This window comes from Dicentrarchus labrax, unplaced genomic scaffold, assembly GCF_905237075.1.
Source record: "Dicentrarchus labrax unplaced genomic scaffold, dlabrax2021, whole genome shotgun sequence".
Taxonomy (NCBI): Eukaryota; Metazoa; Chordata; class Actinopteri; family Moronidae; genus Dicentrarchus; species Dicentrarchus labrax.
In genome coordinates, this window is record NW_026136708.1 from 12,180,148 (window position 1) to 12,206,678 (window position 26,531).

The window sequence follows — 26,531 nt, forward strand, 5'->3', positions numbered from 1 at the left end:
ACGTCAGTTTTGAGCATCAGCTGCTTTACCCTTAGTAACAGTTATTTCACCCTGTGTGATGGACATTTGCTCCTTAGTTACACATGCCATGTCTCTAGGAACGATGCAAGCAGTTAGCCTTTCAACAAAAGGTCTTGTATTGTTAGTCAGAGGAAGAGAGCTGGATAAATCAATCCAAACTCTATTTAGTTGCTTCTGAACATGCTCCCAACACAGGAAGTGAAAGACCTCCCACCCTCCCTTCTCCTTCCACCTCCTTCTAAAACCATCACCACCTGTCCTGCATCCTGTCAAACTGTCACATCGCTCAGCCTCAGTTTTTAGCTCGACGTCAACATGCTGGGAAAAGCCATTTAACATCATGACAAATGTTACACTGGCTTTTTAATATGATGAATAATTCAGCAAGATGAATCGTTTTAAATGCAAAGAATACAAGTAAATGGTTTCATTACGTTGTCACTGGCGTGAAGTAATTTCAACAAGCAGTATCATAAGTGGTAAATATTTATAACAAGGTCAAAAGGATTCATTTTAAGTGAGACTGTATTATTTTAGGTTAAAGTACTACAATCTTTATAAATGTGAAGTGGACTTTATAAACAATAAAATGCACCCTTGTTCAGTTCAACATGCTCGCAGGTTTTCCTACTACAAGCTTACTTGTTATGACCCGTAGACCAGTCATTTACTGTATGATTAGCTAAAGTCAGCTAACATTAGATAGCTGTGTAAGTAACAATAATGAGACAGTTTGCATGTCACGGCTAAATCAGCTGACACAAGGGAATCCTGGGAAATGAAGGCTAATTCTATATGGATTATACTGTAGTTACCTGCAGAGGCCGCTGTTCACCAAAAGTGACCAAATTTGGCTTTAAAGCTGCCTCAAAGCTTGTTTAAAGTTGTTTACGCTGTGATTTCTGATTACTCTTTAACTCTTAAAACAACACTATCAGCAGCTATTGGTGCTAGATTAGATCTGCCGGTCTGAATCTGTTGCTGCAGAGAAAGTACACTGTCAAATGTAACAGCAGTTTATCAAACACTGTGGCAAAAATATTTGTATTCACCACAGAAAATCAGTGAGCGTCTAAAATGCTTCATGATGAATGACTGTAATGTGTGGTCAAATTAATCATTACCTCTTGTTCTGACACAAAAAAATATCCAGTTAGCACTTTATTTTGTAAATAAGAATTAAGTGAGGATTTGATGTAAACTGCTGAAACAAGGAAAAAAAAATACCTTCCTTTCATAATGAATGAACACTTGAAAATATATGAATAAAACAACTTTAATCTCTTTAAACAGCCTTGGTTCTGGCACCAGATTACCAAGATCCCACCACCCATCTGGTTAGCAGACTTTTCTTAATTCTGCTCTATTTGGCATCAGTGTCTTCTGTTAGTAGCAGCAAATGAGTTCCCTTGTCTTGTTATTCTGTTGAATTATTTGTTGTTTGTATTGTTTCTCTGGGGCACCTCAGTGGGGAAGCTCATTACCGCCACAGTTAAAGCCACCAGGTAATTAAGTTGTTACATGGTGCCACCAAGTGGCCTTACACACAGTTTCTCTCACATGCGTACAACAGACAACATCAGGTACAACACAGAAACTTTTTTTTAACTTCCTGAGAATTATGTGGAATTCAGTTTATATGCAATGCATAGGCCAAACATAACGTCTTCTGTGTTATGTGCCAAATCCTTTGAAAATAGCAGGCGGATAGCAGCTCAGAAGTTTTTCTCTGCAGGGCCCCTTTAAGGACAAAGTTCAGTGTGACAGAGTTACCCCAGGCAGTGTTGCAAATATAGTACAGTCACAGTATCAACAGTTAGGGAAATGTTTATGCATTTTATAACAGCATAATGAATATCCATCACATTATAGTTCCATAAAAACAAATAATTGGGCTTTCAATAGCGTTTAGTTTATTCTTACAAGGAGAGCTGAGCCATAGTCGAGGGCATAAAGATGTAAAGAGCAGCTTGGCTGCTGTAATAGGATCAGCACCCCTCACACTCCCACTCACATCAGCCTTCATTACCACTTTGAGCAGGATTATTGTGCCTATAGGTGATGCTTATTTTCTGTAGGTGCCAATATGTGTGTGTGTGTGTGTGTGTGTGTGTGTGTGTGTGTGTGTGTGTGTGTGTGTGTATTAATTCTCCAGAAAGGCATTGACTCTGTTCCTTATTTTCTCTGAAAAGTTCAAACTTACAACCTGTTTTATGATATGGTGTCAGTTTATTGCTCACAGTCTAAAACACTTCAGAGCTATGAAATACAATTCATTACATATTGCCGCATCATTTTATGTAACTAATAGGCACCCATGACAGCATTTGATTTATTAGTAACATAAAGAAATTGACATTGCTTGTCTTGCTTTAACCAATAATTGTATTATTGCTTCCCTATTTGTCTGCCTCCCTCTGTCCCTCAGTCCTTGTGAATCCTCTTAGAGCTGGATTATGGGACTAAGATGTCTACACTGAGAGGGAGAGAGAGGGAAACAGAGAGTGACGGAGAGAGAGGGAGAGACACGGGAGGAGCATGAGGCACACAGAGGGAGAGAGATAGTGATACAGGGAGAGAAGAAGAGAAGGATAAGAAGAAAATGGAGAGAACCCCTCGGCCTGAAATGGGCTGGGAATGGGGTAGAAGATGGTCTGTAACTGGGGTGAGTACGCCTCCATTTCCACAAGTTCCTACATGGTAACAAAATAAATTAACTATTTGCTGCAAAGGACAATACCACATTTTTGTGTGTTTTGTTATCTGTACGTGTGTATGTTACTGAGTGAGACTTAGAAACTTATAAAACATGAAGACTGTTATCTTCCTCCTGATTAAGCTATGTTGATGTCAAAACCTCAGTTTGGCTTTAAGAGCAGGTGACGTGTGCAAGCTCTGTGATAGATTGAGGGGATCACCTTCCTCCTAATTAATCTCACTTTCCTAAGTGTATGTCCTGTTAGTTGTACTGAGACAAAGGTGTGCGTAAGAGATAAAGAGAAGGAACAGGACTTTGTTCGCCAAAAGGTGTCTTAACGGCTTAATGAACTCAACAATAGGAGCGTAACACAGTAATTTTGTCTGTTTTTGTCCTTGTAGGAAGAGCCAGCTGAGCCTCACATGGTGAAGCACACACTCCCGTGTCCCGCCCCGGCTCTCACTGACAAGGCAGGAACAGACTAACCAGACGGCAGCAATGTCTCTCCTGTCCTTAACCAACCCTCCTGGCTGGAGCGTGTGCTCTGCTCTCTGGATCCTTATGGTGTTGCTTCCAGAGGCCAAAGCAGACAACCTGAACACTACCACTCAGGGTAATGGCGGGGGATCCCAGTGTGGAGAGTACACTAACCAGGTAATTACTGTAAACATCCTGGATACACACCAAAACTGATGTTCTCTGAACAAGCTTCTGCAGGAGCGATATTATTATTATTTATTACTGCCTTCTGTTTCCTCCCTTTACTCCAGAGACATCCCAACTCTTCCGGAATCAGAATAATGTTTCAGCTACATTTACATCACTAAAAAAGTAACTTGCTCTGCCAGAAATACATATTTAAACATGCAAGACAGCAGTGAGTCGAAGAGAAATACTCAGATCCACTTTAGGCCCTGTACTTAATTAAAAGTACCAACACAACAATCTGCAAATACTCCAGAAGTAATATCAGCAAAATATACTCAGTATCAAAAATAAAAGTACTTGTTGGCTAGCTAAGCCCACTGGTTTCCCTCCAAAGGATCAAAAGACAAATATGATATTCATATTTTTGACTTTTTTGTAAAATATTGAATACTTTTACCTCTTTGGGTCTAAAATATGATTTTCATACTGGAGCTGGTCTTTGACCTATTTTGAACTGCTTTATATTTTTTGGTAGTTTAATATATACCATTAAATCATACTGTATTTTAGAAACGGATCATATGTTTTTATATGAATATAAAAAGTACAATATTAGTTACACGTATAGTGCATTTAGAGATGTAAATATACTTTTCAGAACTCTAAGACAAAAGCAACACACTAGATACAAAATGCATATGATTATAAAATACACATGATTATAACAACCAAATATGTGGCAAAGGTTTAGGATTTCTTCCTGTGTGCAGAGACAAAAGAGGCTGAGAGTATTGCCTTAAATACTCAATATTTCAAGTAGCCTACTATTTGTTTTCATGAATCATGATATTATGTTGTCTACAAAGAGTCCAGAATGATGTCTTTTAAAATCTCTATTAGTGTGATCAACTGGCAATTGTGTTATTATTTTAAGTAGGTGTTGGTGATATGGATAAAGTCCTCTGTCATGGTATTTGCAATTTAATATCAAAATACAGACATATACAGATACAGATACAAATACAGACATACATGTATATCAGTGTTAAACTTTCTGGAAAATCGATTTAGAGACAGTTTATGGAATTTATGGTCAATCCCGTGAATAAAAAATCAACGTATATAGTTACATTCTTGTCATTAAACACTGTTTATAGATTTGCTACATTACACACTGGCCTGACATGGATATCAAAGGGATAACTATCACAGTACAAAGAGTACATTTGATTGCCAGCCTTAGAGCTATGATGCAAGCAAGGATATAAATTGCAAATCATGAATTAGAATCTGCAATATTCATTGATTAACTGATTTTATCAGCACTGCTGCGTCTGACCTGCAAGGTCCACTGTATATAGATGGTATAAAATGATGAGATAAGCTTGTGTCTGGTTTGTAAGGACATGGTGAAGACCCAGTGTACACTGTGAAGCTGACAGTCACAGCTGGACTATTTTAATCCCACTTACGGTTATTGATGAAAATATTTTGTTGAGCAACAGCAGTTCTGAAGTTGTTTTTCATAAATCTCATCTAACAGGTGTTGGAGGATGGGATGTGTCGACTGGTGGCCACATTGCCTCAGCTGGACGAGCAGAAATGCCCGGATATGTTTCGCTGCACAGATGAGGTTTCCTACTGGCTGCACGAGAACGAGGAGAGGAAACAGCAAATTGTGGCTCTGAAGGAAACCATCTCTGAGCTGCAGGAGGAGCTGAGGAACCACCGGCACCGCATCAAAGTCCTCGAGCTGCAGGTGAGACTCCCATATGGACTTAACAAACATGGGTCAACTATCAGCAGCAATCCTTTGAGTGCTTGCTTTAGTCTAGCTGGAGCTCACTGGATGTTGTGACAACGTGACGGTTCCTTTCTACAGACTAGACGTGTAACAGAACTAACTTTTTTGTTCATTTGAAAAGTAAACTTATTATATTCTGTGTGTGTGTGTGTGTGTGTGTGTGTGTGTGTGTGTGTGTGTGTGTGTAGCATTATATATAACTTTACAGAGCAAGACTTTTTAGAACATATTTACTTCTTCTTTATTGTATTTCTCTGTTCAGCACCAGTTGGTTGAGAGACAGTTTAGACTAGACATAAATATTTGATCAAATAACTCTTGAACGTGGTTTGATTTAATATGTACTTTCACCATTGATTTGAAAGTAAGGAGTCCACTCCTATTGTTCTCTGTATACGGTGACTGGCTGATAGTGAGCATTCTTTGCAGTCACTATCAAAAACCCTTCCCTGTGCTGAAACACATGACATTAGCTATGTACAGTTCTGCACTTAACGTGGTGCCTGGTCATCAAGCTGGCTTCCACCAGCATGTCCTTGACCTTAGGTACTAACAGGATTAGCCTCCTACTCTTCCACGTGTTGCCTCATGCGTCTCAAGCAGTGAGCCTATACAAACTACTCTGAGTTGGACTGGCCAGTGGCCAAAGGTGGATGGTGAAAAGGGTTTGTGTGTTGTGTGTTGTGTGTTGTACATGAGAACGAGACAGGGGGAAAGGGCTTCAGGGTTTGTGGTAATGGGAGTTAGTGTTATCCTCCATGACCAGGCCCAGAATAGACCGCATACTGAAGTGCCTGGCTTTAAGTTTTACAAGAGAGGACGAGTCATTTTTGTCCTGAGAGTACTGGGAGATGTTGCATGTTAGAATGTTAATATTAAGATAACAGATGTCAGCATATAACGAAATAAGGCAGCATTTAAAATAACTGCATTTTTATATTATGCTGTCAAACATCTCAAAACAGAAGGAACAAGCTAACAACTTTGAAATCAATGCATTAAAAACCTTATAAGATGCCAGAAGGCGAAAAACAGGGAAAAGCTGTCAGATGCTGCATCTGCTACAATGCACCATTGCTGCAATACACAAAGCAGAGGTCTAAAAGAATCAATGCATGTTTTTCTGTGCATGTTTATGTCCTTGAAAAACTAAAATGTGAGATACTTTACTTTTAAACATTAAGAAAGAAATACATTTAACCATTGAGCATACTTAAGCCAGTCTACATTATTTAATTAAAAGTGATGATAGTTCATAACTGTCACATATTTTACATCAGTGTTGTTTTGTTAGTTTAATCAGTTCTAATAACATACCCAGTGTGTCATTTATAGCTGAAAAAACTGCATGTGTGTGCATGTTGTGCAGATGTGTATGGGAAGTTATATTTTTAGAAATTGATTTTTTTTAATTGATTTGATTTTTTGGTGTCAGAGTGATGAGAGGAACCACGTGAATATGTCCTTGGAGCAGCGTTTTCATGAGTTGGAGGTTCACTACGCTGAAGCCAGCACCCTGCTGCACCTACAGGGCACTCTGATCCTAGACCTTCAGGTATACCCAGTACTAGTTTACTTTCAGTATTTTAGACATGTTCTTAAAACAATTGAGCTACAAAAACCTCAAAACCCAAGTGCACAGGGTGGTTTTTAATATTTTTACTGTACTTCTGTTCAGAGCCAACTCCATAATCTGACACTTTTGGTGGACAGAGTAAAAAGAAGCCCTGGGTGCTCGATCAATGTCGTCCGCCCCAACCCACTGATGAGTGCTCAAGAAGCTCTGCACCCAGGTATGCAACATGGAGTCTCACATGCTATGATCTGCCACCAGAGGGCGCCAATCTGCCATTGTTGGTTTACTCCAGCTCAACCCTGTCTCACATTTTCTTCCCTCAGAGATTCAGCATGTGAGGAACTGTCCCATAGACTGTGCTTCCATCTACTACAATGGAGTAAGGAGATCAGGTCTCTACACGATAGTGCCATCTCTGGCCAGCATGCCAGTGGAGGTCTACTGTGATATGGACACAGATGGTGAGTCACATACATGGACATAAGGAGTTTCAATCCATGTGTTGGGATGCAGTCACTCTTCTCTGGTGTTGTTGAGCAAGACTAAACTCCAGGTTTGCTGTAGGACCTGTGTACCTCCTTTGGCCAGATGGGAGCAAAGAATAATAACCCATTAGACGTGGTATATGCTTTCCCTTCCAGTGCGATGCATTCTTTTTGCTTCAGGTGGTGGCTGGACTGTGATCCAGCGACGTGTTGACGGCTCAGTGAGCTTTGACCGTAGCTGGAGGGACTACAAGGACGGCTTTGGTGACCTGCACTCAGAGTTCTGGCTGGGCAACGAACACATACATGACCTGAGCACCCAGGGAGACTACAGCCTCCGCATCCACCTGGAGGACTGGAGCAACAAGCACAAACATGCCCTGTACCAGAGCTTCAGGTTGGTGTCATGCACAAGTACACAAACAGTTGACAACATTACTGCAAGCATGCACAACCAGCTGCAGGTCCTATGTACCCCAGATCTAGGGTTTTGGGGCTAGGGGGTTAGGGAACTTAGGACCATGGGAACATAGGTAAACTTCCTAATTTCCTACTGTTCCTCTGTATGTCTTTGTGTGTGCAGTGTGGAAGACGAGGAGCATCAGTACCGTCTTCATGTGTCAGGCTTTAGCGGGACAGTTTTGGACTCTTTTAGCTGGTACCACGACAAGCAGGGCTTCAGCACCCCCGACAGTGGCAACATCTGTGCTGAGATCTCCCATGGCGGTTGGTGGTACAACCAGTGCTTCTATGCCAACCTTAATGGGGTCTACTACAGGGTAAGTGTTCACAGATAACCCCTGACTTTAAACTTTTAAAGTCATGCGAGTGTTTATAACCTCTTAATCCTGCAGGGAGGCCATTACACCCCTAAAGGCCGGGGGCCGCTGGGTCCTGATGGGATCGTCTGGTACTCCTGGAGAGACTCTGACTACTACTCCCTACGCAAAGTCAGCATGATGATCCGGCCACGCAGCTTCCGAACCCGTTTGTCACCCTGACAACGGTTAGGACATAGGAACAATACAGGGACCACGTGATGATCTCACTGGGACGCCGTGGTGATGATAACGTCCAGTGATTGACTCTTTATTGACAGAGCTCATCGAGAAGGAAGTGAATGTCAGTTATGTCAACAACAGCTTGTGTTGCGAGTGAACTTACAGAGTATCCTGGAAATGGTCTCTCTTCTGCTGTTTTTTGAGCTACTTTCAAATATGACTGATAGACTCAATGTTCTCATAACTGTGGACTCAAAACTTTATACTGTTGCGTTCTTTTTGGGACATGGACATTTTTCATTCATTCATGGGAAGAGATTTCTTGCGTATTTTCTACGTCTATTTTGTACCTTTAGTTTGATACTTTGACACTTGACACACTATTAGCAACCCAGCCAAAGGAAAGGTACATTTGACAGATGAGTGAAGCTTCTACTAACCACTGAGAAGAGGCATGTGCAACTGGCAGGCACGTGAGACTGTTTATTGAACACTCAGCATATGGCATGTTCTTATTGCATATTTATGATTTTCCAGTTTTATTCATTTTGAATTTTAAGCCAACTATGAATCTAATCTGTTGTGTAAACTTTGCTGAAATTAAAAGGGTTTTAATATTATTACTCAAACAATTCAGGACAAAAGAACACTGAATTATATTAGATATAATAACCCCACTCCCCTTTAAGTGCTGTCTCACTGTCTAGGGTCAGGCAGAGAAGATGTGCTATTTGAGGACTGTGTATACGTACTGTATGGATTGTACAATAAACATTATATATACAAAATGTGACACAGAGGGCAAAGGATTCAAGTTCTGCAGAAGCATTCAGTTGAAACAAATTTTTCTGACTGACAGATGGAAATAAGAGATAACCCTTATCAGACTGTACACACTGCAGTTTTTCTGTGGCATCCAGTAAATGTTACATACATTCAAATTAGTTCACGCATGACTTCCACAGACCTTTAGCCTATTGGCAGCTTTGTGTAAATATAGCAGGCATGTGTGGAGTAGGTCAAAGGATACAGAAAAAAGGCTGCACTTTTTATAATTAGTTCACTTTAAACTCTTATACAACCTGAAAATGAAGTTCAAAAACTTAGTATAAGAGTTTTGCTAAATATTTTTTTAACTGAAACAAATGCTGCTAACTCTAATGAAGCCCTAAAAACACTATAACACATACACTTATCCTCGCCTGGCTACTTTATGTGGTCTACACATGCAGCTGCACCTGATGGGGGCGAGAGCTGAATGTGGGGTAAAAGGGCTCTTTCACCTCCTCCACAAACACACTCTTTGACCCTTCGCACAGGCTGCCGACTCATTCTCATTCCTATCCATCTCTACGCAAGAATCTGCAAAAGCGAATAAGGGCTTTACTGTGAGTAAGTCAGAGAGTGTGTAGTGTGTTGTACTCTCTGAACCATGCAGAGAACAAGACAAGGTTTCTTTCAAAACACACACACACACTCACACTCACACATACACACACAAAGAAGTCGCAATGAGTACAAATCATTGTTTAATAAATCAAACAGAATTTCTGCTCCTCTTTGAGTTACATTGTATTGCAAATACTTCTATACATAAAATAGTATCTCAATGACAAGAAGCACCTGATAGGTCAAATAGAATATATATATATATATATGTATATTTTTGTATCAAGTGATAAGAAAAAAAAGAGTGAACAAGATTAGAGACTGATTGAAAACTGGGCGGTGAAAAGCAAAAGCAAAACTGCATACACAACATAATCCAACTCTTCTTATAGTACAGATTCTTACATTAAACATTGCTGTCACACCTTCATAGAAAACACCGTAATCTGATCAAATAAAAGGACAAATATTCTTCAGTAGAACTGGGAGACAGAAATCATGCATCGGTACCACCTGCAAGGGAGGTTACAATTCACTGATTTGGTCTTTATGTCTTAAAATAATGAACCCCCAACTTGAGTATCATTTTGTCTTCACTCCTGAAATGTAAACTGCAGTGTCATGTTGCACAGGCTGCTGAGGGGGAGGCAACCATTTCTATTTTCCTCAAAGGGGCAAGGCAGGAAGGAGGTGGAGCTTCCTGTTAGCTTTTGAGGAAGTGTGGGATGAAAGGGGGCTAGGGACTGCCAGCAGTGGACAGACAGGCGACACACTCTGCTTTTGCCTATTCTTCCAAGACTTGGATACATGCAGGAATGCTCCACTGAAGATGTACTAATACAATCATTAAAACAGGCCTAATGTTGACCGAGAAAAAGACAGTAAAGCTCTCTTTCGTTAATGCTGCATTCAGAAATCAACCCCCCTGCTGTCCCCTATTGAAAGAGGGGAAGATAGCTTTGGTTTTTGGTGTTACTACATCGCTACATGTGCAGACAACAGTTTTGCACCATGTGTAAATCCTTTCCTTTACCATTTTCACCATATTGCTTTAAAATAGGTAGATAAAATGTGAGCACAGGCATGTTTGCACCCATAGCTGAGAGATTTGCATAAAAAAAAAACTGTTTTACTCATGAAATGTAGCAATTCAGGGCCACAAACTGTGACTTTGTGATGTTTACTTCCTCTGTAACAAGCTGCAGACCTTGGACAGAGGAAGGGTGTGTGTAAATAGTGTGTCTTGTTCTGTTATCATCGCTGGCCCTACAAAAAAAACCCCCAAAAAAACTGGTGTCAAACCCTTTTCAGCTGCTGCACACTAACTGTTCACAGACTTCCGAGAGCAGCAGACAAAAGTAACACCATGAGCTGGGACTGTTGGCCTGAGCAGTAAATGAGAGAGATGAGGTAAGTGTGAGAGAAAGAGAGAAGTGAAATTTAAATTAAAGGGAGGGAAAAGAATGCAGTGTAAGCAAGAATATGGATGTTGAGCTGGTTTAACTCTTCTTGTCTTGTAGTGCGAGACTGAAGGCCGTTGCTTTCACATTGTAGTGAACTGACTGTGCGCTTGTCTCAGTTTCTCAGCAATCTGTCAATTCAAACGAAGAAAAACTCACATCAATACAAAAGCCGAGGGTGGTCATGTGACGGTTTAGTATCTCTGCAACTGCTACCAAGGTAATATTCAACAAAAAGGACGGACTCCAATTCCAATCTAACTGTGATAGATGGTCGATAAAAATGCCTTACCGTCTCGTAAAACTTGACTTGCTCTTCCAAGTACAACTGCATGACCCTGTTATAGTCATAGATACGGTTGCTATGGAAGTGGTTCATCTCAGCTGTGAGAAAAGAAGTTGGCAAACCATGTGAATCAGAGATCAAGTTACAATAAACACTCTCGCTTACATGTTTCTCAGTGAGTGCGTTACCTTGTAATGTGTAAGACATGGTGCTGACTCGTTTGGCCATGGTGCCTTTGTCCTGAGGGGTAATTTTACTGGTGGCCACCAGCTTGTCAGCCTCCTTCACCTTGTCTATGGCTGCCTGCAAGAATTTAAAAAGTCTTCAGTTACACTGTATGAAGACAAAAGACCATTTGACTAATTTAAATCCAGAGGAGGTGAAGGAATTTAAAAAGAAGCTAAATGAAAACCTGATATCATCAGAAGCACATGTTCACAATATCTTGTTCTGGACTATGCTGCACCAGCTATTCATAAATCCTTTACTAGTGTTTTTGTGTGTTACTTGTCCTTACTACATTCTTAGCAACTAGTAGCTACTTTCTACATTAGTGATTTACTGAATTGAGTTACACTATTCAGACTTAGTCTTAGCCAGCACAGACTAATAATAATGTGTAAATCGGCTGCTAGGAAACATCTGTAGCGCTGTCCAATCAAAAGTAATGAACTATGTCAACAGGAAGTCGCTGTAGCATCAGTAGCCAAACAATAAATTAAACTTAAGTGTCAATGATTTGTAAACATATATTATATATGCTCCTGCTGCAGAGCCAGTTGACCCTCGAAGAAACTGCCCTTAAAACTTTGTGTAACCATTTCCTGATGTACCTTATGGACTCCTATGGTGTCCGGGAAGCATCCCAGAAGACCTTTATATTCATTGTTGGTCTCCATGAGGAAGTGAAGGTCTTTCTTGGGCTGTAAAAGGAGCAAACACAGAGACAAAAAGATAAATTTAACCTAAAAAAAAAAAAAAAAAGACAGGAAATAACAGATCTAAAAGTGATAAGAAAGAATACAGGGAAACATTACGTCACAGGAATAACTTTTCCAAGTAATATTTTTACACGCGTCCAATGGAGAAAGGAGATTCAGTAAAAGAGGAGCTAATAATATTTAACTGATGGCTACATGTACATAAAATTCAACACCCTATTCTTCCCATATCCTTGAATTTATTAAAGGAAGGCTGTATGCAGCCTCCACAGGTTAGAGCAACAAATAGACTGCATTGTTTTACCTCCTAAGATGAATCCATGTGCAGCCACTGGCTTTCACCATTACTATCACAGACATTGCTAAACTAAAGCCAACAATTCTACAGGAGCAGCATAAGCTTACCAGATGAATCCTCCCTCTGGAAGCTGCTAGAACATCAAAAAAGGCCCAAGTTGGATTTTATTACAAACCATGTTGGCAAACTTCAAAAAACAAGTCAAAACAAGCCTCAGGAAACACTAGAGATATGTTTTCCTGTGGCTTCTACCCCTACAGATACAGACTTCATGAGCAGGACGCTTGGTTAAAAGGGTCAATAAAACGCCGGAACTAGGATGTAAACACTGACTGCCAGCAGGAAATGTTCAGAGACATTGTGAGATAATGTGATTATTGACAGGGTGAGTGCAAAATGATTGGTGTAAATTTAAACTAACCTCTGAGGAAACAAGCCAGAGTTCTGCCTTGTTCATAAAGGCACATATGTGAATTTTAAGGCAGTGGTATTACAGTGTGTTACAACAGGCACAGTACCTACCTGCTCTGCCACCATCTGAGCTATCTCCTCATATGTCTTGCCCGCTGCTGTCATGGCATCCGTCAGGGTTGACTCGCCTACAGCAGGAAATGGGTTAAATGTGTAATCACCATGTTTAGTAGCACTATCTGTGTGTCGATTTGTTTTCAGATTTGTTTCTACAGATTTCCACATAATGAAAGACTGCATAGTAAGATGCATCTACTACCATTATGATGACTACATGTGTTGATTACAGCAATCTTTTGAAGTCACTCAAAATAACATTTGATGTCATATTTGTGTTCAATGTTGTACCTTGGTATCCACTGCTGGTGAAGACAGAGGAGAGGTTTTGGAAGGCTTTGCCGATTCTCTGGTACTCTTTTGGCAAAGCTGTGGAGGGGAAGACATGAAACATGAGCACAAACAGACAAACTGTGTGAATGGTTTTTTTCGTGTATTGACAAAATACCCCATAATTATGAACCATTCTTTGATATAAACAGCAATTACAGCACAAAGTGAAGGTGTGGCCTGTGTGTGGTAAAACATTTATTTTGCTTCAGCGCTGTGTGTACGTACGGCCTGTACATCTCTTCCAGTGCTCCTGGCCCACTGTGAGGATTTCCTTTACCCCGTCATCCATGGCTTTGGTGAATTTGCTGAACTGCTCACATTTCTGCTCCCTATGAACGAGGGACACATTTTACATACAATAAACCGTTAGCATGTGGACATACAGTCAGCCTCACGATTAATGTCTATGCTTTTGCAGAGGTTCAGGGTAAAGTTTGATTAAAACTCACACTTCCACAGGATCCAAGTCTGGAGCTTCAGGCTCTATCGTGGAGAAGATCATCACTCCCACCGTCTCATCCTTCTCTGCTTTTCTCTTCCCCGTTTTCCAGTCCTGTACCAATGAATCGCTTATTTTCATTAAGCAATAATAAAAACACTGAACCTGAATTTTAATAATTGCAAATCATCTTTCCTACATACAGCTGAAGAACAACAAATCAGGTCAACTATTAACCAAATGTTAGATTTTATTAATAAAAGCATGACCTTTCAATCATTTAGTAATATTAAAAACACAGATCATTCAAAAGCTCAAGGAAGAACAAGTGAAGGAGGAATAGCCCACCTTCTCATCCTTGTAGGTGAGGAAAATCTGGAATACTTCACTGCCGGAAACGACTGGGTGCCTGCACATCCTGGTCATCCAGCCCTGCAACCGCTCCATACGCATCTTAATAAACTCTTCCTCAAATCGCCCTGGAACAGACATTATACACAGAAAAGACTTTTAATGTTGTTGTCAGCAATATTGATCTATTTTGTGTCTTACATTTGTTCGTCACTTACCTGTCACCTGCTTGTCTGGTAAAGAGGGGATGGGGATGGCTGACCCGAATTTGTCTAGCAGCCTCTCATACAGCCAATCAAAGTGCTTGTATCTATGATTGACTGGTCGGTTTGTGGTCTGCAAACAAATAACGTGGAGTTATAAACACTGTAAATGAAGCGGGGCCAAACACTTCATCATTATTATTATATTATTATTATTATAATATTTTACACAGGCAGAATATGATTTTGTGATTCCACAGCTACAGATAACTTATAAACACCAGGGTTTATAAACAAAAATTCTATGATATATGGAATATATTTTTAGTACTTGTATAGCGGCAAATGAAGGTTATAAATATTTTTGAGCTTGTGAAATGATGTTCACAAATAATTTCACAGCCTCCAGCTGTGTATCACCAGCATGGTTTCATTTCAGGTTTTAACTTCAGTGTTGCATAGACACATAGGAAATGTGTGTGTCACTCTCTCAGAATTTGTGAAACCTCACTGTCTCACAAACTTTAAGTTGTTAGATTTTTTTTATTTATTGTTTGACAAATTCACACATTCAGATACATACATGCCTTTTTTTTCTCACATTCAGTTTAGAATTCACACTAAAGGTGGCTAAATTATTTATGAACACGCTCAAAATATTATTTGTATTACATATACAGTCTCTAAACTTTATTTAAATCCCAGGTTAAAAATACTGTCTGTTTGAAAATGCTACTGGATACTTACATTGGGCGTGATTTGGTACTCGATGTAGCTCTTTAGGCCGTACATCTTTGAGCCTTTCTTAGGATCAGCCACCACACAGTCTAGCTGACTTTCTGGGTAAGACCACACCGGACCAACTTCTCCCAGCTGTGCATAAGACAAATAGTTTAGAAACCTGCTACACTGCATTTGTATGGCATACAAACAGGTTCACACCAGTAAACAGAGGAAACCATATCAAACCTGCTGGAATACTACTCAATATATACTGCTGGAAATATAACATCTTTTACTGCAATAATCTACCTTACGACTAACAAAAACTGTGCTAATGACTGATTTCTAGTTTCTTGTGTTCATATCGCATATTGTATTCAGTCTGGTTAGATAGGTTGAATCACTGCAGCCCAAACACTGATATAACAAGAAAAGACATAACCTACATAGATTGGTAGTTTCTCTTTGCCCTTGGGGAGCTGCTTGCATAGGAGGTAGAGCTCTGGACCAGACTTAGAGAACCCAGGAAACCTGCTCAAAGAAAGAGAGAAAAGTGTGAAAAGTGATGGTCCTGATGACTCTTTCAGGGTTTGTGTCTTGTGGCCATAATTATGTCAACAACAACTAATAAAGAGTCTGACACCATTCACACTGACCAACAGTTGGTGGTAACACGCTTTATCAGATCTAAAGGAAGTTCAATTTTTATGAGTCACACTGAATTTAAATATAACCTTTGTTTGTTTTTAAGAAAACAAAATATAGAAGTGTATTTCAAGTCTTACTTGTTGAGGGAGATTTTCATTGAAGACGCATGAGCTCCTCCTCTCTGCATTGCTCCACTTTCTCCAGATTCTGACTCAGCGTATCCTCCAGTGGACTTCATGTCATCCCACTCATCATCCCACTCATCATCCTCTGCTCCTGAGGGCAAACAAATGCACACATAAATTTGTTTCAAAAGCACACAAAGTACACATTCTGTTCTCCAACAACTTATTGTACAACGCTGAAATATACAAGAACCCGACTGAGTGAGAATTCACTGCTGAGGATTACCTGATACAAACAGCAGTGTCTGTTCTAGTAATATTAATCAAACACTAGCAGGGATGGACATTAAAAGGATTTGATCAATTCTGGCATGGCCATCCCTAAATGCTACAAAATAATACATACAGACACAGTTTATCTGAATTTGGCCTTAATGTAAATATTTTCACACACATACACAACAGGCAAGTTAGGAAATAATAAGTGCACTGATGCATTACATCTGCCCTACAAAGCCAAAATGCATATTTAGCCAAATTGAGTTAAGACCTTAATCTGATTTTCTGACATTTGTTTTGCCATATAAAAGATTAGTACGCCATTCAATATAATTTCAGAAAAAACTAAATGTAAAGTTTCCAAAACTACAAAAGACATTGCTACAGTATGTTAAAGCTTGCTGGTGAGATAGCTTCAGTTAGCCTTAGCTAAGGCTAGCAGAAGCCTGAAACTACTCTTCCACCTGTTTCCTGTTGAAAAAACTTTCTAGCTAAATATTTGCTAAATCTGACCATGATAGGTAAACAAAAAGGTAGATAAACTAACAGTCCTGCTGAAATATTACTAGCCTAGCTTAGCAAAGCAGGAAAGGCAATCCGAGCCACTGATCTCTCCTAAATGTTTCAAGGTTTTTCCATGCACCCTCAAAATTGTCTGAAAGTAGAGAGTAAAATAATCATTGAATTTACAATGTATCTATATCTTACAAAGTTTGGCTAACCAGGCTCAAAACTAAGTTAAAATCCAGAAATTTCATTCTGTATTTAGTTACTGCTTTCTGTCTTTTGTAGGGCAGACATGCTGTGGGACAGAACTCTTTATAAAACTCATCATTAAAAATCTATCAAAAATCCGTAGTCGGCCAAAGATCTTTCAGATGCAAAATACAATCCATTCAGAATTCTCTTACATTTCAGAAGTCAGTCACAGCTGGCCCTTTCACAATAACATGTAAATATAGTGTTAATGTCAAGATACAAACTGAATGCCTCACACACATGCTTTCAAGAATGTAAATCATTTCCAAAAAACATTTACTGGAACCTCTTTTCATGAATACTTGTTGTCAGTTCACACAAAAATTAGGAAAAAGCTTCCACCAGGTGATGCAGGGGATACCTGTGTTATCAATAAGGTAAGGATACGGGTAGATGTCTTTGGCAAGAAAGAAAGAAAGAAAGAAAGAAAGAAAGAAAGAAAGAAAGAAAGAAAGACAGAAAGAAAGAAATGAAGAGTCTGTTAATTCTTCTCCTCAATAGTTATTCCCCCAGCTCTATTTCTGCAATAACAACTGGAGAATTTAAAAAACAGGTCAAGTAATTTGTCCTTCTGAGTCATGCGTGAGGCTAACTTTTCCACAGTCTGGCAAAAACAGAATCATGACATGATTGTCTAGTCTACATGCTGGAGCATCGGTGTGGAGGGATTGGCCAGAGACAGACGACTGAACAGGAGAACATCTGGGAGTTAAAGTCACTCCAAATCTGTAACATATTTGGAGTGGAATGGTACTAAATACTGGACCAAACTACCTATAGTTGCAGATAAAAGGTTTTACTCTATATTCTCAATGTAGGACAGGAAATAGTGTTCTGTCCCGAGTATCAAAAATATCCTTTCTTATATTGTTGGTAATCCAAGAAAGCTGATTTTAAGTATTACTTGACTTATACTTCACTCTGTGAACAATTGACTTGTTTTGGTTAAAAATACCAGGAAAACATAAGACAATAAGCACATATTGAAATCATTATCTAGTTAAATCTGCTGTCTTATGACCAAGAAACTTATCACAGTTGCAGATAATCTTGCTCTTACATTTTTCATCCATGCAGAGAGCTTTTATCACATGTCTGGAGAACTGGATCGTGGTCAAAAAACTCAAGAATATTTATACAATATGTGTACTTAAACACTGAATGTTCTGTGATGTAGCTGCCTCTATCAAAACAATCCAAATCAAGCATCCCAACAGAAAGCTGATTCTGACAACAGACTAGGCCGTTATAAATGTACAACACGATTCACAAACCACACAATCCAACTGTGTTTCAGTGTCGTGTTATACTAGCTTGCTTAATTTGATTACTTGTTTAATTAAGCTCACACCTCCTGAGGGCTCAGAAATATGTTTCTGCTTTCAACAACAGCATCCACTACAGCCACATTCTATCTTCTCCCCACAACTACAGTTTAAAAAAGCAAACTATCTGCAAACAGTTCACTCAACTGTTTAGCAAGATAATGATGCCAAGAGCTAAAAACAGTGTGTGACTTTCCCATGCCTGCAACCACACTAAGACATCACCATGTAGAGTCTCTGTAATTTGTTTTTACATATTTTATATCATTATGTCTGTTACTTCATTTGAATTAACTTAAATTTTTCTGTTGACCACCACAACAAACAAATCTATGCAGCGTAGTCTTCATTTCCCTAATTTAAATTATCCTGAGGTTTCGAATAGAAGAACTGAGTAGTGCAAGTACAACCACAAGAATAAAACTTCTTTAGACATTGCACAAAATCATAGGTGGTGATTTTATTGTACATACTGTGCTTTCAACGTCTGCCATGGTTGCTAATTTAAGAGCTTTTTCTTACCAGGGCCCTGGTAAGCCTGAGGGTGGCCCTGGGATATGGATCCCCAGGGGTCAGCAGCACTCTTCCCAGTCTGGGTGCCCTCTGGATTGGACGCCCAGTTGTTGTTGGTGCCCCCCGAGGGGTCTGCGTTCCACACCGACCAGGGATCATTACCGTTACTAGCCTGGAAGAGATGGAAAGAGAAAATGTGAGGGACAAAAGAAGAAGAGAAATGACGCATCAAGTATGGAGAGAGAGAGAGAGAGAGAGAGAGAGGAGAGTCCAGTCTAGTTTGGAGTCTGTTTAATAAGAAGTTGACAGGAGACTTAAAACAACATGCCACACGATGCAGACTGGGCCTCTAACAGGGTATCTGTTTAATCAAAGTGACGGGGTAAATGTCTGTAAATGCTGCTTAACATATGCAGCCATTAAAAATACCAACATAACACAAAATACTGCATATTTAAAAAATGACACATGCCGATAATGATGTGCAGACTCACACAAACACTACCATTCTCAAGTCCACACACACTATTTTATTACAGTACTTACAAACTGAAAATGCAACTACATGCCATGCTTGCAAGGCAGACGTACTGTGTAGATCACTATGAAAACGTGTGGGCATTGGCATGCAATAGTGTTTGTGTGCCTTTTGTAGGTTGATGTTAGCTTAATGCTAACCCAACAAGTGCAGGGTCAGTTAATACCCCACATAAAGCACATAGAAATAAAGAAAAAGTACTGTAAATGAGCCAGTAGTTTCACAAAAACTTGCTCCAATGAAATTGACAAGTGAACACAGCATTGTAGTGAGAAACAACACTCGAACATAAGTTTCCAGCATCTTCACTGCACATAAATAAACATTTTTATTCAAAAGTGAACAATTTTGAAGATTATTTATGAGATTCTGCTCATTATCTGGTGTAAATGTTTGTTTTCTGGTCTGATGATTCGTCAGTGTGATTAGTCACTTATGTGTCATTGACTCCAAGCTTTCAGCTTTCAAAGTTTCACTGTGGTGCTGATTCATACAATCGAGATAAAAGGTGTGGGAGTTGATTGGTGACGTGTGACTGTGCAGGTGAATGGAGAGGGTGAGATCATGCTGTCTGCAGGCAGTAGTAGTAGGAGGGGGAATTTGCCAAAGCAGACCAATCGGAGAGGAGGGGGCTTGGGGCAGAGAATGGGTGAGGGTGGAGGGCTTGGTTTCATGCCACTGGCCTCATACACCACCCATCTCCCCTGAGTTACCAGTTACCTCATCAGGGGACGAAAGGTAGGGGGAAACTGGGGTGTCGGGGGTATCCGGCTGGGGACTTAAGCCCCCAGCATCCACCTTGAGGGGAAAAGAAGGTGACATCATCATAAAGTGCCAGCAGTGAAGGTTCACACTCAGCAGGGGATGCTGGACATAGATGTGCTTGTGTGTGTGTGAGAGTGGGAGTGGGTAAAATGAGTGAGTGGAGGAAGGGAGGGGGTGAGGGATGATGGCTGACACATTTCCTGCCTTGACTCAAACACTCAATGTGCCCAAATTTCTACTGATCCAGCAGTACACTCACATTCGTGGAACTTCCTGCCTACTAACGACTAAAGATTTCACTGCTCTGGTTTCCTCTTGGTTCTATTTTACTTGAGCTAAAACCTGCGTCAGTTATAAATGACATGACCACGGTAAAGATCTCCTACAGCAGCTGCTCTCACTTCTGCATCTGTGGGGTTCACACATGCTGCACAAACGTCAGAAAAACTCTGTCATCGCCTGCTTCTGCTTTTTCTTCAACAGCACCCCAGCACACATACTTTTGAGATGGAGAATGGGAACACGGCTGGTACACTGTGCATGGCACTGTTGTGGGTATTTACTATTACTTCCCCAGTTGTCTGTGCCACTGACTTTAAAGCTGTTAAGCCTGTACATTAATATAATACTCTGGCTAAAGGTCAGTAAAAATAACAGGCGTTTGATATGATACCCATATCTTCATTAGGTGAGTGCGTTACCTGGTTCTGTGCTGGTGCTGCAGGGGGAGCGTAGGCATCAAAGATGGACAAGTCTGGAGGTGCAACATTTCCAAAACTTGGGGTAGGTGCTGTGGTTCCTGCACCTGGGAACGATGGAACCTGCTGACCGAACTACAAATGAAAGGATAAAAGACAGAAAATAGTCCATTAGCAGAACAAAACCAGATATTCCAGTGTGATTTAATGACTTTTAAAGGTACTACATTCTTCTGTGGTAATGTGATCCTGACTCCTTGGTATTCCCTGGCTTTGCAAACTCAGTTTTTAACTTTCTCTGTCTATCCAAAGTGTGATAGCACTGACTAGTGATACTTCAGTTTGCACATTTAAATCTGCTTTACCACTTAATATGAAGACACCATGCTTAATTCTTCAGGCTATTTTTGTTAGTTCAACATCTTGTTTTTGCAGATCTTATTTTTTACCAGTAGAGAGCACTGAAATAAAAAGTAGCAGCATGAGAAACAGGCTATGTCCTGGTGTTTTTCATTAGATATTACATAAGCTACAAGTGCAATTGTCATCAGTGGGTTTTTATGATTTGGGAAAAAAATCAAAACAGTCTGGGGGCAGCTGGGGAGGTAAGTTAAGGTCACAAACAGAAACATTCACATGAGCTTGTTTGCTAAGTAAAGCAGATGGAGAATATGTCTTTCGTGTACACACAGACACTACATTGTTGTTTAGAGTGAAGCTAAAGCTTTAAACAGAATTTAATGACTTTACTTTTACTCAAACTCCATTTGTGTCTCTTTGTGCAAGTCTTTATAGTGAATCATATCCTCACGATGAAGTCAGTTGCTGGATCAAAATGGACACACACGCACACACACACACACAAACACCCTAATCAGCAAAACCCTGAAGGAGGCACATCCTGTTGTGATTTCAGGCAAGAGACGGCACCACAGTCTGCAGTTAGTGCAGAAACACATCCTTGTCTCTAATGATAAGTGTCTAACTGATAGAGGGACAGAGAGGGTGAAATGTTAAATATTTGGTTGCATATAGATAGTACATATTGTGCTCCTTGACCTCATAGCAGATGTCTTTACAGCTTCATTCTCTGGAGGTGAATGTATTTCAAATAGAGTGCAGGATGTGAGATGTAATAATCTTCACCATACACTTAATGACTGTCTATCTTACCTCGATGTAGTCTTCTGGCACCAGTCCGACTTCCCCTCTGGAGTTCTGTGCTTCAATCCAGCCACCTCCGATACTCTGAAACAGAATGACACCCAAGGACTGAGACTACACAGAGTAGGCATCTGCATCACATGCACACAAAAAACAGGCTACTGGGAAAATAAATCACATTGAGGGAATCTGAGTATGGGTTAAAATGCATTGCAGTAACCTGATTACACCTAAATTTACTTTAATTTGATTAAATTCTGATGCAAGGACACATTGCTACAAGTAATGATGTTCTTGTTAAACCTGCTGAAAGTATCTGACATGCACATGCATTTGTACAGAGACCTGCAGCAAAACATGTGCTGCAAAAAAAATAGCTGTGTTAGCGTACCTTATTAACTAACTAACTTACTAATTCTTTATTGAAATTAAGGCAAACAAGTTTCCCATTTACATGTCATTCGAGGTTAGAGCAAAAAAGCTGACAATTAGCAGGTTCCCCAAGTATCTGTAAACATGCTGAAAGCTCCCAGGAAAAATTCCTTCACAGTCAGTTTATTTAGTGAGGAAAAAAAAGATTCTGTTTTCCTCATACAGTAGGTCCGGATTGGCTTCAGAGCGACTTTGATTAGAAAGATATGTCGGTCAGCACACAGTGAGTGACCTTTGAACTGTTGGCAACTGATTATAATGACATCATGTTTGCTCCCTTCCCTTCCTTCCTCTGTACGTGTTTGTGACACTGACTGTTTATAGATAACCTGAGATCATGTGAGTTTTGCCTTTATAGGATTGTTGACAGGAGAGTCACACAAACACTTAAATTTGAGGCTAGAACACAAAAAGCTATAATAGTTAACCAATACCAAAATTTAGGGCAAAACTAATCAAATCAAATTTATTTCTGAAGTACATTTAGTTTTAACCCAGCAGAGGTGAAAAAAACCTAAATGAAAACAATAACACAAAACGGTAACCGCAATAAAGCAGGAGAGATATTGAATAACAATACTATCCCACATACATACAATGAATGCTGCCTGTATAGATTTACCTGATTGGTGATAGTGACTGTCTCGCCTTCCTTCACCGTCAACTCGTTGTTTCCAGGCTCAGCAGAGAAGTCATATAAAACTTGTGCCTGAACACAATCAAGAAAAAACAACAAAGATTTACGGGATGTTTGAAGACAGCCCAGGGTTGCACAGTGTGCATGTACACATATGCAGCAACACACCCAATAGCAGTGAAATCAGGCCAAACTAGTTCTTCTGTGTATATTGCGCTGACTCTTCACTAGGCACTAGTATCAACCAAAAACAAGACCAGAACCATCACGTTACCTGGTTCAGTTCAATACAGGAGCCTGCAGTTATTCGCACACTGACCCACAACTATTAATCAGCCCTTCCCCCTTGGCCCCCATAGGGGTACACAACAAACACAAACAAATACATGTAACAATGAGAGATAACAGAGTGAAAAATACACTAAATGTGACTTCAGTTCATGGTTGATATTCAGGCCTTTCCACATTTATTTTCATAACTTTGACTATGCAAATTTAGATTGCCACTTCCTTTTTAAAACTAAAACGTCATACCATGCCTTATCAAAGCAGACCAAATTCCCTTGGCTTGGCTATCTGATTAACTTGTTCACTAACCAATGAGATGGAATTCAAGGCTATTTGTAATTCCGTGAACAGAGATCTTGTTTAGTGTTAGCCTGACACCTCCCAGGAGTCAAGGAAGCTGGATGATGTTTTTAATTCATGAATGTTTCTAGCCACAGCCTCAGTTATTATTTTTATGTAGTGTAAAAGCATTTTGTTTGCGTTCTGAAGTCTGCTTGGGCCAAGGATGATCTTGATCTTCCTAGTTCGGTGGCATGATGTGATTTGCAGTCCCGCTCTAATAGAAAAAAAGGTCTTTACAGTTTTGTTACTTCACTTGGGTTTGACCTTTGACAGCTTGACACTAGAAAGCTGTTTTCACATCCATTTGCAGGAGGGGGAAAGTTTCTAAATGTGACTTTGACACGTGTACCAACAAGCACGATTCTGTGAGAAGTTTGGAAGTCAATCCTGGTCCAGTATGAAAGTACACATACACTGAGAATGTAGATTCAAGTCAAGTAAGAGAAATTTTGTGTTAAGCAGAAAGATTCAATATTATTCAGTGACTAAGAAGACGTAGAGGTAATTTTAGAAACTTTTAAACCAGGTGAGACATATCAGACAAACATTAGTGTTACAATGTACATGTAATAAAATACATCAGGAGGGGGTTGTTTAACTTTGATGGGTAGAATAATGGGACCACAAATTGTGATCAAAATAAGCCTGGACTCACACACCTATTTACTATAATAATACTAATACTGACAGGCTGCTAATACTGTTAATGGTAACAGCAACTCACATTATTGTACTAATGACAGGCTGCTAAAACTTACTGCATTAATGAAGATAATACACTGTATAATAGATAATCTCTCTCACACACACCTATACATACATACAGTACTGAATAAACAAACACCCACACACACGACTACATTTCCCATAATTCCGCGGAGGTAGAAATGACCCGCACTGGAAAAGGTAGTAAAATGTCACAAGACACTTTCTTAATGAGACACATTTTCCATGTACAGCAAAAAAAAACAGTCGCGTCACATTTACTGCATACAAATGTGTTGTAGGCGTCCATAACACGCGTCCAAAAGCAGAGTATTAAAATATGTTTGAGTCTTTAATATGTCGCATATCGAGTGAAATGTCCACTGTAAACCTAATGCGAGAAACTGTAACTCTGTGTGAGCCTCTACAAGTCCATAACCCGCTATTTTATCCGTAAAACAACAACTGTCAGGACAAACTGGTGGAGGTAATGCACTCAGGTTGACGTTAAATCGTCTTAGGAAAGTTGTCTGACTTACCTTTACCGCCATTGTCGAAGCATTGATCAATCATTACAAAAACAGGCCCTGCGGTTTCGGGATTTCCAATCCTCAGCTGGACATTTCCCCGCCGCTTCCCAACTAAAAAACGCGAAGAAAAAACACGGTGATTCCTCCCGGTGTACAGCCGCCGCGACACACACACTTTAACACATTACAAAACAGTCTGTCACTTAAAAAAAAAAAACCTGTGGGTGGTTGGAAAAAGAGAGACGGTGGGAACAGACTACTTCCAGAGAGCCTGCAAGTTTGAAGCGCGTAGAGAGCTGACAGTGCGGAGGGAGTGACCTGCACCGCGGAGAGAAACCGGAAAGGTAGTCTCGGTCCGATATGGCCCTCCAAGACGGGACTAGTTCACATAAAACTCAACAATAATCTATAAACCACTCAAGCTGTTTTTTACAGCTAAAAAAAACTGTTAATGTTAATGTTAATAACTTTTTTTTATTAATATTTTTTATTATAGTAATAATAGCATCAGTCAAATTGCAAATATGTCCAGTAGACTCAAATATAATGTAGGAACCATTCAAACGTTTGCTTTAATAATATATAACGTTACTAATATAAAAACCCTAGAGTTTTTTTTTAATCTTGACTCATAATCGTAAATTGTGAATAAATTAAATAAAGAAAGAAAATGCGTTAATAAGTCGCTTTAAATAGGCTACGATAAACTATGCTCAGAGGTTCCGACAACATTCTTCTTCTGAAACCAAATAAGGGTTAAAGTTCCGGTTTATTATTATTATTTTAATCTGAGGCAGCTTTTGTACTGTGAATGTAGTTAACAGCTGGCTCAACGGCTGAAGGGAGTGACCCTGAATGTGTGTGTTCTGCTGCAGTCGACCTCTGCTGGGCTAAATGTGATATTACATTACAAATATGGTCCATTATGATATCTGTATATCTCTCTGTGTGTGTGGTCAGTGTCGGACACTAGCCTACTGTCCAAGTTTCTGGCCATCAAATCAAAGTTCAGCTCACATCTCTCTTGTCATATATGTTTTTATTGAAGCATTTCCAATAATCTGAGTGACACAATTCTGTTGCTTCCTTTCTATAACATTAACTAGATAGCCTAGAACACTGGTTTATAACCTTTTTCCTTAAAATACCCCTTTTCTGTCATTGCGTAAACATTCATTAGCTTTTTGGTTGTTTAAACTTTATACATTTTGAACACCTTTTGTTCTGGCCTTCAAAGTTTAGATCTTTAATAATAATCTAAACTTTAAAAATAACAATTTGTTTTCTTCACAGAATTGGATGAAATGCAGAGATATAGGCCTACTCTGTATATTTTTTAAGTTTTCTTACACCCCTTAAAATTAAGAAGGCCTCATTAGGCTTTGGTGACCCCTAGTGGGGATCCTGACCCCCTTGTTGGGAACCACTGACCTAGAATATAGAACAATAGAATTTGCAAATAACCACCCAAACAAACATAGCAAAACCCCAAATAAACAATTAGGAATTGAGTAAATAACCGGAAACATAGAATAAATAAAATGTATTCCTTCCTTGCAGTTATGAGGCCATAATCAATAAACAGTCTTTGAGTGTGTT

General features: G+C 39.6%; 2 protein-coding genes across 10 annotated transcripts; one reads left to right on the top strand and one right to left on the bottom strand.

Annotated features, from left to right (window-relative positions):
• The first annotated feature begins 2,545 nt into the window (after positions 1–2,545).
• si:ch211-203k16.3 (angiopoietin-related protein 7) lies at positions 2,546–9,026 on the top strand. 2 transcript variants are annotated; one of them, XM_051409708.1, is made up of 9 exons: positions 2,546–2,686; positions 3,121–3,373; positions 4,911–5,126; positions 6,607–6,726; positions 6,850–6,964; positions 7,071–7,208; positions 7,389–7,629; positions 7,816–8,011; positions 8,087–9,026. In XM_051409708.1, the coding sequence occupies exons 2-9, from the start codon at positions 3,218–3,220 to the stop codon at positions 8,231–8,233; spliced, it is 1,329 nt and encodes a 442-aa protein (XP_051265668.1). In that variant the 5' UTR covers positions 2,546–2,686; positions 3,121–3,217; the 3' UTR covers positions 8,234–9,026. The 2 variants fall into 2 exon arrangements, with proteins under 2 accessions (XP_051265668.1, XP_051265669.1); XM_051409709.1 differs by having other exon boundaries at positions 7,413–7,629.
• Positions 9,027–9,745: 719 nt separating this feature from the next.
• snx9b (sorting nexin 9b) lies at positions 9,746–25,338 on the bottom strand. Of its 8 annotated transcripts, XM_051409696.1 has the most exons (20): positions 25,151–25,332; positions 24,942–25,043; positions 23,053–23,139; positions 22,008–22,082; positions 20,838–20,969; positions 20,092–20,169; positions 18,843–19,005; positions 15,970–16,108; positions 15,631–15,718; positions 15,209–15,334; positions 14,477–14,594; positions 14,256–14,386; positions 13,918–14,021; positions 13,694–13,797; positions 13,427–13,504; positions 13,130–13,206; positions 12,202–12,291; positions 11,557–11,671; positions 11,375–11,466; positions 9,746–11,213 (listed from the first exon to the last, which is right to left on the bottom strand). In XM_051409696.1, the coding sequence occupies exons 2-20, from the start codon at positions 24,951–24,953 to the stop codon at positions 11,166–11,168; spliced, it is 1,857 nt and encodes a 618-aa protein (XP_051265656.1). In that variant the 5' UTR covers positions 24,954–25,043; positions 25,151–25,332; the 3' UTR covers positions 9,746–11,165. The 8 variants fall into 8 exon arrangements, with proteins under 8 accessions (XP_051265656.1, XP_051265660.1, XP_051265658.1 ...); XM_051409700.1 differs by having other exon boundaries at positions 15,970–16,102; positions 24,942–25,338; XM_051409698.1 differs by having other exon boundaries at positions 15,970–16,105; positions 24,942–25,338.
• Positions 25,339–26,531: the final 1,193 nt, after the last annotated feature.